This window comes from Orbicella faveolata, unplaced genomic scaffold (assembly GCF_042242905.1).
Source record: "Orbicella faveolata isolate gen_17 unplaced genomic scaffold, um_ofav_v1 contig_25, whole genome shotgun sequence".
Lineage (NCBI taxonomy): Eukaryota > Metazoa > Cnidaria > Anthozoa > Scleractinia > Merulinidae > Orbicella > Orbicella faveolata.
The window spans coordinates 12,404,326-12,415,365 of NW_028301553.1; the positions used below are offsets into that span (position 1 = coordinate 12,404,326).

The 11,040-nt window shown below is 39.2% G+C and overlaps 1 protein-coding gene and 1 pseudogene across 1 annotated transcript in view; one reads left to right on the forward strand and one right to left on the reverse strand.

Annotated features, from left to right (window-relative positions):
- The window catches only part of LOC110041109 (uncharacterized), a 30,791-nt gene extending 21,481 nt beyond the window's left edge, over positions 1-9,310 (reverse strand). The window contains exons 1-5 of the mRNA XM_089294577.1: positions 9,075-9,310; positions 5,146-5,250; positions 2,835-3,163; positions 1,373-1,517; positions 105-250 (exon numbers count right to left, since the gene is read on the reverse strand). Of these exons, the coding sequence (XP_089150703.1) occupies positions 105-250; positions 1,373-1,517; positions 2,835-3,163; positions 5,146-5,250; positions 9,075-9,141 (792 nt within the window). The 5' untranslated portion in view covers positions 9,142-9,310. The remainder of the gene's footprint in view (positions 1-104; positions 251-1,372; positions 1,518-2,834; positions 3,164-5,145; positions 5,251-9,074) is intronic.
- On the forward strand, positions 7,468-7,886 carry LOC149108984 (uncharacterized; annotated as a pseudogene).
- Positions 9,311-11,040: the final 1,730 nt, after the last annotated feature.

The window sequence follows — 11,040 nt, forward strand, 5'->3', positions numbered from 1 at the left end:
AAATGAAATACTTTTCCATAAGTTCCTTCAAACAGTGAAAACGACAATGATATTAGTAAATTTTGCTTTGCGTTTGGAATAGCTCAAGAACGTTAGTTATATACCTTGACGTAGACTGTATCTGCGAGAACTTCAAGCTCGATATAGTTGGGCCGCTCCTGTTCATCTTGGAAGTTTACACCGTGCTTTGTTCTAAGATTCTCTTCTATGAAGTCCATGTGAGCAACCCGGCCCACCACTCGGTAACGTTCTGTTGGCAAATTAAATAACATGGCGAATTAGTGATTAATCATGTGGAGGCGAAAAATATCTCTGCATTTCGGAAAGTAACAACAGCAACAGAAAACAGAAACTTTAGAGAGCAGCATATGTCTGTCTGTCCTCGCTCAGTGCTAATCGAAGAACTACTCTTTCTAATCTGGAGGACTTGCAAAAGCTAGGTACACTTTTTGGGTTTGAAGTTTCATACATGTTGCTGAATAATTTATGTTCAAAGTGAAGTTATGACCACGTGTGAGCTAATGTTCAAACTTATTTATGTATTCTTGTATGCCGTGTCGCCTGCGTTAAGACTATTGCTTTATTTAGAATATACACAACCAGCAATTTCTATCCTGAAGAGGCAATATATTTATAATTACAATAAACTATGGAAAAAAAAAATGAAATGTTAGAATTCAATACAACATAATTTTGAAGGAAGTAAAGTAGGTAAATAACTTTATTAAAGTGTCAGGCTAAAATAGCAGCAATAAAACCATTAAATGGGGACACTTTAACATAAAAGATTGATATAACAAGATCTAATATTATGTTTAAAAAGCTAATCAAAGATAAGGTTGAAGTTAGTTCCAAATTTAAAATATCCAGGGTTAAGTTTATTCAAAACCTTGTTCGTCTATATAAGTGTATAATAGAGTGCTGGAACCTGTCGAAAAATACTCCAATGAGTGTCTGTTGCAGATACATGAGAGATTTCCGGTCCGTACTGCGCAGTCTCAGCACTCTAACGTTTTTATACAAGTCTCACTTGATGGAATGCGAATCGATGTTACTCGTTACGAGCCGCATACCTATCTTTTAGGCCTTTCAAACTCTTTTTCCAGCAGCTTCAATGATTTTTACAGTTGCGAAGTTGTTTTATCAAGTGACAAAGAACGAAGCACGAAGCCTCGCATCCATAATGGAAGTTGACATGAAACTTTGAATTTACTTCATTTAAGTGGTTGCGAAATGTTTACATTTTGTGATGTCTTACATGTACATGAAGCGAAATAAAAAACGTAAACAAACTCTCGTGAGTGCGCAGTACGGCCTGAAAATCATCTTTAAGGCAGTTGTGAACTAAACCAAACTTGAGATTATTTCTTACCTGATAGAACGCAACCGTAAAACTCAGCTCTCATGGAGATATGGTCATTCCAAGTCTTCGGTATTATTTTCACATATCGAGCTGTAATTGGCTGTAAAAGGCTGTGGGTTACTTTGCCATTCTGATCAATATTTCCAGTAAAAACCTGCGATGCACAGACATTTCATGAGATAACTTGTTTTAATTATAGACAAGTTTGTTGAGGAGGGAGGGTGATTAACGGCAACGGTTTCATTTTTTTCTTTGTGTTTGTTGTTTGCTTGTTTCATTGATTTAATAGACGCCTACTAATTCAATGAGCGGCCCCTTCAAAAAAGCATAGAAAGAGTGAATCGTGTGGCCCACTCGATCTCTCATCAAAACATAACATTCACCATCTGTGGTGACGAAGAGATCCCTAGTTCCCGATATTTCCTGAGTTACGCATCTTTTGTTTTTCATGAAATTGCTCTATCGCATTCTGGTGTTTATGCCAAAAAAACAAAACAAAAACAAAAACGAAAACAAAACAAAATAAAACAAATAAGCGCCCTAAAAAGCGCAGGCAATCCTCAACCCTCACTGTTGTGGCTCCACAGTCTCACACCTCAGTGTTCTAATTGCTCTCACTGTTGAGTTTCAGTGCTTCAACTCCAGTTACCACCGATAGTTAGCGCTTTAATAGCGTTTTATTAACTGCCAGAAGGCATTTGACCTCGATGTAGGCCCGAGGTACGATGCTGCATGACTTAAAAGTCATGAGACGAAAATTGGAGCTAATTAATGAGTAGAAACGCTGCATCTGAATTTTGTGGTGCACAAGCTGCCCGTCTCAACGGGATGTTACCCTAAAGGTACCATAAGGAACGTGCCCTTAAAAAGTAGAGCCCTGCAAGATATATATTCACTTTTCATTGATGAAGCCTAAAACTAATAGTCTAGTTTCGCTAAACATAACGATAAAAGTGCATTGAATCTAATAAAGAAGTGTTAGAATAAGTTACAAGCAATAGTTTTGGTTTGAAAATTGAAAAAAAGTCTGATCAAACGTACGCTTTTCAAATTCTGTCATCGCGTCCTCGAAAAATCGCTAAGTACTCATTAACATTTGCTCTCCTGTCAACTTTTTATTCAATATATTATGTTTGTGTACGACCAAAGACAACTCATTCGTGATTTTTGCCCTGTTTTGACCAAAAGTCCAGACAAATTGCCGTGATCGCATGTAACCACATCAAACATGTCCATTTGATACTCCCGAATTTTTAGCTGTGACAAAGCTTGTGTTGTGAGGAACCGAACTCCTTTTAACTAAAAACGGTACGATGAAATGCCCGATTTTTCTCGTTTGTGACCCATTTCAGAGAAGGTTTAATTGCAGTGGCCTTCAAGGAGCTACGTCACGGGTTGCGCATTTTGAAAAGTTCAGCCCAAATTTTTCAAGTTCTTCGTCTGTAATCTGTGTCAATCTACTTTGTGTTACCTTATCTTGACCGTTCTCTTGATATGTCTGAAAAACCGGTTCCTTTTCGGTACTGAAAGAAAGAGTGTAGCTTTTGACCCATTGCTTATAGTCTTGCCTTCCTTGGGTGACAAACTTTGTGATCTTAACATCTCGTCCAAAATCCACTTGAAGCCATTGGTTAAGATCATTCGTCTTCGCTGACCAGGCGCCCATTTTCCTTCCATCAGCAACATGGTTTAGCCTGGCATTTTCTGGACCATGATTTTCACTGTATTGTGAATATGCTGTTATCTGTTGGTTTTTTACAGTACCACTTTCCATGCCCAATGCCTCTTCTACGGTGCACTCTAGTTTTAAATACAAATTTCGAGTTAAAAGTTAACAAGAAGCCTAAACAGTAGGGTTTACGTTATCGCGATACGTTTTAATTATAACCCGGCCGCTATGATGCTTAGGGGAGAACAACAACAACAACAACAACAACAACAACAACAACAACAACAATAACAATAACAACAACAACAGTAGGGGACTTAGGATTTGAGTAAGAGTACGACTTGTCAATTATACTTTGCAGGCTTCACATCATCAAATCACGTACCCATCTCATACCATGAGCTACTCTCTCTACCTAAAGCCAACATGAAGAGCGAGGGCTCTGGAAACGTCACTGGTTTGAAATTCTAAAATCTTACTCGTACTCAATCTCGTACTCGTGGTCCAATCTAAAGTTCCCTAACAACAACAACAACAACAACAACAACAACAACAACAACAACAACGACTACAACGACAACAACAACATCGAGGCTGATTGATGAATAAATAATTTTATGCCGAGAGCGACGCCTATTTATAAACCCAGCGCACAAAAGACTATAATGAAATGGCTATAATCGCGGTCGTGCATGCGGCCAGAAACCACTGAATCACTGAAACACTTGTTTGGATTAATTTGGCCACTCACGTGGCGTTTATTTCAAACCATTCAAATGCTAAGGTGTCAAATTAATTAATTAAACATCGCTATATTTGATTCAGTAAATAAAGTTGGGGCGAAAAACAGCCAGCCCAGTAAGAGGTAGCAAGAGCAGAGGAGGAGCTCAGGGGATGGTGGAGGGCCGACGAAAGAAAGTAAAGTACGCTTCTAAGGCTAAACAGCTATCACGATCGGCGCTGGCAGAAAAAGGGGAGAGGGTTAGCAGAGCACACGAATTTAAAGCTTGCTCTGCGTGTGGTGTCTAGCCCATTAACGGCTATCTACCTCTGCAGCTTGTACTGTAAGATAAGATAAGGCCCCGCCTCAGCATAAAACCCATTATCGCGCTAAGTCAATAATGGGCCATTTTTCACTAAGTGAGAATTTAGACCCCTAGCTCGAAATTGCCCTATTATACCATGCAGGAGTGTGTAACGATCACTTCATATGGGGGTGGTTCTAAATCTTAGTTGTGGTCCCGAATTGAACATCTCGAGGTGTTACAAATAAAAAACTGGCCCGTTTCCAAACAGGTTAAATTTTTAACAAATTTTCGGTTTTATTTGCAATATTTATTTCTAGAATGATATTGTCCCGAAATGGGCAGCAGTGCTATCACGTAAATACCATGGCACTTGAATGAGGTGATTTATTCTTCTTTTATGTAATCGTTACAGTCTCTGAGCGCTTTCCATTCGACCAAAAATTTTGGTTTGGATTTCTGGAAATTTCTCGTGGCAAATGGAAACAGCATTTTTCAGAATTGTGGGAAAAGATTAAAAAAAACCTCACGAGGTAAACCCAATTTTTCACTATTTCTCAAATCAACCAGAATAATGCATTTTGGTTCGGCTCGGTATTGGACTGGAACTAGCTCGAAACTGAAGACAACGCGGGGAGTTATTAATGGCACTAATAGACCCTTTGCACGATCCGGTCATATGGTACGGAATTAATTATGCTGGGACGCAAGTTACGCAGTGGGACTTCCAAAACAAAGGAACTCGTACCAGTCCAGCCCGACTTTCCTTTGTTTTGAAAGTCCCACTGCGTAACTTACGTCCCAGCGTAATTAATTCCGTACCATGTGACCGGATCCTGCAAAGGGCCTATTAATCTCTTTGTAATGATTTTCCTCCGAATGAGTCTCCATTGCAAGCTAGTCCAATACCAAGAATACGAAAATGTCCCATTTCCTTTACAATTGATTTTTCTCCAGGAGTTTCTTTTGGTATTCATTCGAATGGTTCGCACTTCTGAAATCAACAATTTTTGAAATTTCTAGAACCTTTCCGTGGACATTCCTTTATGATGGAAAGCGCCCTCCTACAGCAAATTGTGGAGATTTACCTGACCCATATCGAACAACCGAAGGCGTTTCGAACCACTTCATGGCACGGATAGGGATATTCTTGTTGTACGAAGGGTCTACATCTGTCCAAGTCTCACAATTGTCTAGAAGAAAAACAGAGATTTATGTTATGGATTGGGGCATGATATATTGAAGTGATTTTGAAGGGAAATGTTCCGCCGTAGCGAGTTTGCGAAGCCAATGTTTCAGGGCAGACCCTTCGCTCTGACGGAGGGATAACACTCAAAACATTAACTTCACAAACTGGCCACGGCGGATAACGTCGAGATGATAAATAGGTTGTTGCTACATTTGCTCGCCGACACCGAGTCCAAGTCTCTTCCCAAACTAATACCCTTGTTTAAGTACTGAAGTGATTTTCTTTCTTTCTCTTAGCAGCAAATCCTCAGTTTTTAACGCTAGCTTACCGTGGATGTGACGCATTTAAAATCAAGCCTTTTTGTAATCTGAAACATGATCGGTGAGATGAACAGTCTCATCAACAACAGGCTAGGCACTGGTAAGCTTATGTCAATTCGCAATTTTGCTTGTCAGATCAGTGGGACCGAAATATTAGTCCTTAAACCTCCGGGAAATTTTTTGTTTTATGTTATGTCATATAATCAGCCTGAAATAACGTCTTCACGGCTAAACCACAAAATTCCGGTGGGAGGAGACACTTCCATATGAAATGGTCGGGGATGCTCGTCAGAAAATATAAATTAAATCTTTTAAGCAGGGCAGAACATTTTTGACGAAATTCTTGGTATTTATAAATGCATTTACTCTGAAATCGAACATATTCGGTGGTGATAAGAGTGAGCACTTGCTGTTTGGCCCATGCATTCTTTGAAGAATTTAATGATGCACAGTAGCCTTTTGTTTCCCTATTGATGTTTGACAAAGTAATAGACAAAGGATTAAATTGACTTTCAGTGCACAATACTACACAGATAATAGTGTCCATTGCCGGTAGATTTTGTTTTTTAAGGTGGCCCAAATCTATCAATTTTTTACGTTAGTCTTACTTTTGAGAGGCGCCGTTTTTGGCATCAAAGATCACTCAAGCCATTTCAACCAGCATCGTGATGTGATCTGTGCCATACAGATCCTGATTTTTATACACATCCCGACATTTCTTTCAACGTATCGCTGAACATTGATATTCTGTTGAACACCTGAAAGATAACTACAAGCCGCATGCAACTAATTTAAAAGGCCAGTTTGTAGTTGTAGCGAAATGTTGTAGATAGCTGGACTGTTTGAAGTTTTTGACCCGAGAGATGCTGTTCACCAGGAACAGGAGACGAACGCTCAAAATGCAGGGACTGCATTGTCAGATTCTGTTCACGCCAAACTCTTCACATAACAATCAAGAAAACTTAAACACCTTCGAATAGTTTCATGCTGTTCTTTCCTGTAGTAAATAAATAATGAGTTCTATCATGCACTGACATGGAGTCCTCGAAACGTTCAGTTGTACTATCGCTGATTTTTATTCTCGGGGCGTTAGTAACGTTTGATAAATCAGCATAGTTTTGACAAGAAGTGACCATAATTTTGAAAAACCACGACAGATGTTCCCTTACCCCATCAAACAAGTGTCAGACCTCTCGTATTTTGCTTTAGGAAGTCCAATGTCAATCGTGGCTAGATTGTAGAGGCCAAGTAATTAATTTACATCTCATTGAATTTGAATGGTTGCTTTTGTTTCTATGTGTTTCGTTCTTGGAAGCTTTGTAAAATTGCTTTTCAATCATGACAATACAGCTCGCAAAACAGAATGCTGGTTAAATTTAGTCAGGAAATGGTGTACTGATGTGTTTGACTAATGGAAATCATAGTGCTTGATGACATATTCAAGATCTCTGGCTTTCTGCCAGATTTCTGTCAACTTCTATTTGCCACATGAGAATAACTTGTTTTTAAATATCAAGGCCTGTTGTCCCCAAGGGGCAAACTGTCCGCGAGGAATGACAGAAAGGCCAGAGATCTTGAAGTAATTATAGATCAAAAACGAGTGCGAGTTTTTCATCAGGGGTTCCAAACACCAAGAAACTGATATGAAAGCACGAGGCCGAAGGCGGAGTGCTTTTATTGTTTCGAGGTGTTCGGAACCCCTGATGAAAAACGGAGCACGAGTTTTTGAGCTGGCTTCTCAAACTAGTGTGAAAATTTAGTAGAATTATTTCCAAAGAATAGGTAATTAGAAGGCGTGCTCGATAAGCTATTGTTTGTTTCTTATTCGTGGTAAATGAAATGAATATTTAATATGCGGCGATGCGGGCGGTTTTTTTGGTAGATTAACATTACGCCACGTGATGGAGGTCGAGTCCGGATCAGAACGATTTCGCGTTCGTAAAACTTCTTCTCAAGAAAATTTTCTGGTGAATGACGCCGTTCCAGCTTCAACTAAGTATAAAAACAAGTGGGCTGTGAGCATTTTTGCCGAATGGCAGAGGTTAAGAGAGGTTACAGTTCCGGTATTTGATTGTGGTGGTCTCTGCAAGGACTACGATTTACACAAGGTTACCGCTCTGAGCGCAGATATTGCCGGAATGGACGCTCTGTCGCTGAACTATATTGGTTGTCAAAATTCGTGATGGAGGTAGCTAAAAAGGCCGGTGGAAGATACCCTCCCAAGACTGTTTATTGTATCATTTGTACCCTCAAGCGTTATTTGGAGGAGAAAAATGAATCCGAAGCTTTGAATCCTCTGGACGCAAGTGACAAAAGGTAATTGTTGAGGGGTATCAGAAAATTAACGCTAAATGCAAATAAAATTGACTAAGAGGCTGAATATCGAAAAGTGTCATTTTCTAAGTTTCTCAATTACCTTTGTCGCTCATTGTAGTTCCAATCCAATACGGGGAATACGAATATGGTGTATTTGCAATTGCTTAAATTGCGATTTCATGGGTTACACTTTATAAGTTTCGTGTTTATCTTTGCTGTCTACCTACACAAGCCAAGCAAAGTTCGATCATAAACTTAGTTGATTAGTGACAATACAGCACTCGTCAATTTAGGTTAATAAGTTACACATTTGTCGGAGAACAACAACCTCGCAAATCCAAAAGCTTTCGTCGCGGCTGTTGGGCGAGTAAATATTTAGATTAGTGTTCTTGGTTCCAAATAGACGCACAGAATTATGCGTCTAATTACAAACCTTCTCATGTTACTCACATGTCAGAAGCAAGGGCTTTGATCCCAGATACTACAGACGTTACTACTTAACCCATTAAGTCATTTTAAAACCAGAATGCCCTTTGCAGTCTTCCTTTCACCTCCAAAACAACAAGGAGTGTAACAACATTGAAACACGCATTTGCTTGTTGAACTATTATAACAAAAATCATGTTTAGGGCGTACGAAGACGCTGTGTTTCACTCGAAAATTTAAGGGGTGAGCTGATACATGTACATGTATGTTGTTTGATGCCCCATACTTAAAATAGGTCTGACTTGGCTTTCGATAAAATTAAAAGAGCTGACTGATCATCTCTTATCTTGGTTCAACTGAGACTTCAACAGGCAGGTCCTCTTTGAGCTTAAAATCACTAAGTCATTTTTTTCAAGAAACTGAAATTTTAAAAGATAAAAAGTACATGGCCAAGAAAAGTACATAGTCAAGAGCCATTGTAACCTGGAGTGTACATAATGTTTGAAATTTAGGCACATGGTCAAAAGCTTGTATATTCTTTGTAATTTTGTAAGCCGACTGACAGGTTAACTTGCCAAACAACATCAATTGTAAGTGGCTCTTTCAGTTTCAGTGAAATAATGCTTAGACTGATGAAGCTGTATCTAAAATGTTATTTACGTGCAATGTGTTACTTGTGCTAGTTTCAAAAGTTGCCTTTAGCCAAACTACACTAGTATGAAAGAGACAAAGGAAAACTTGGTAAACTACCTGAAAAAAAACCTACCTTGTGCGGATCCCAAAACCATCATTGCCAAGAAAAGAAACGCTGATAAAGTTAGGCAAAGATTCATTGTCTACCTTCAAGCAGAGCCGGAAAAATAATTGTGTTTGACGAAGTAAATACGATTTAAAGCAATTTCCACCACGCTGCCTGTTTTTATCAAATACGTCTAACAAACATAAATGGAATGGTGGCGGAATTATTGCGTGGAAGAACTGTTTTTCGAGAAAGGAAGTGCTTGACATCTTCGGGGAACAATTCCTTAGTTAATGTTTAGCCACCAGTAACCTTTGACACATACAATGATTTGGGTTTCCTGGTTATTGGTTCGTTGTTTGATAGATTGTTTGGATGATCACGTTTGGATACAAATCGCTAAATTTGAATCAGTTTACCCACGGTTTCGATAAACAAATGAAAACCGTTAACACGCCAGCAAATCATAAGATAAGAACTTTAAAATACTCTATACAGGGGTCATGGACGTATTTGACAAAATTAGCACAACAGTTAAACTTATCTTACTATAAGTTTAAGGGTAAGGTAAATATGCATACGAACCAAGTGGCCCATCAGGCTGGAACATACCCCGGTTTCTCTAGCATGAAGCGACTAGGAGTATTTCTATTCCCCTAGGATGGGATGTTAGTCATCGCAAGGTTTATGCCCCAGGATTAAATTCGCCAGTACTCTTTTGTAGACCTGGGTGGAGAAAGGCACTTTGAGAGTGAGCTGTCTTGCCCAAGAACACAACACAACGTCCTCGGCTAAGGCTCGAACCCGGATCACTCGATCCGGAGACGACGAGCGCGCTAACCATGAGGCCACCGCACCTCCATTTTATTGTGGTGTAGATATATTACCAAAACAGCATTTCAAACGTGTCTTGTCTTTATTACTGGTTGTTATCTTTAACTTTAGTTTTAGACAATTGAATGATGCTATCATTTCACCAATGAACATTCTGGTTGATATTCCTACTACTCCACACCTTCTAATAGCCCTTACTCACGATGTACGCCATCTTTTTGGGCGCTTTGGTGTTGATGGGAAAACAGTTACGTGGATCCACTTCGTCGTCATCGCTTCGTGCATCTTTATGGGTTTTTCGAATGCTAGTATTTACGAAACCTGGGGGTACATATGGAAAAAGGTGACCGTTGCGCCGTTTTCGAGGTACCTACAAAAAAATTCGTCAAAAAATAAGGAAAGCGAATCTGCCAAAATCAGATGATAAAGGCCATTTTCGTTCACTGCATATGTTTCTTGACTTTTGCAGAAAAAATGAGGGCAGTTTATTTTCAACGAATATTTGAGTGGTCGGTTCTTACACGGACACGTTCTGAAAGGACTCTAGTCAGCCTCCGCCATTTTCGATACCATCGAAATTATTGATATTGCACGGTGAAGCGAAATCTTTTTACTTTACTGTAAGTTGTATTCCTGAAAGTACATCATGTTTAATTATCTTAAGTAGTTTCGAAGTGATTTTCTTCATTTTGACACGCTCTAAATAAAATATAAAAGCCAAACTCTCGCGGGTAAACAAAAAATAAAGGTGTGGCTGACTAGGGCCCTTGAAGGTTTATCCGGCTAAATGATGAGAACTAACCGCCAGGGATACATTTTAAAGGGATTGCCACAACCCTCTCTCTTAATTTTGTTTCAAGGAGGCTTGAGTTATTTTAGCGGCGTTATACCATTGACGAGGAGTGTAATGATAAAGGATACAATATTGGTCACGCTTGTCACCTCTTGCAAATGATTGCCGCTTAGGACGTCCTACAGGTACCTGTACCCCGTGAAGATTTTTTGGTGTTTTCATACGGTTTTTTCCGATTTTTTCCGATTGCTTTTTTATCGGATTATTTAAAGAAAAGCAACTTGAAACTGAATCAAAGCTGAAAAAGCTTGCTGAAGGAAGGAATTTTGACTTAATCACACACCATCAAAATGAGAAACTCACGAA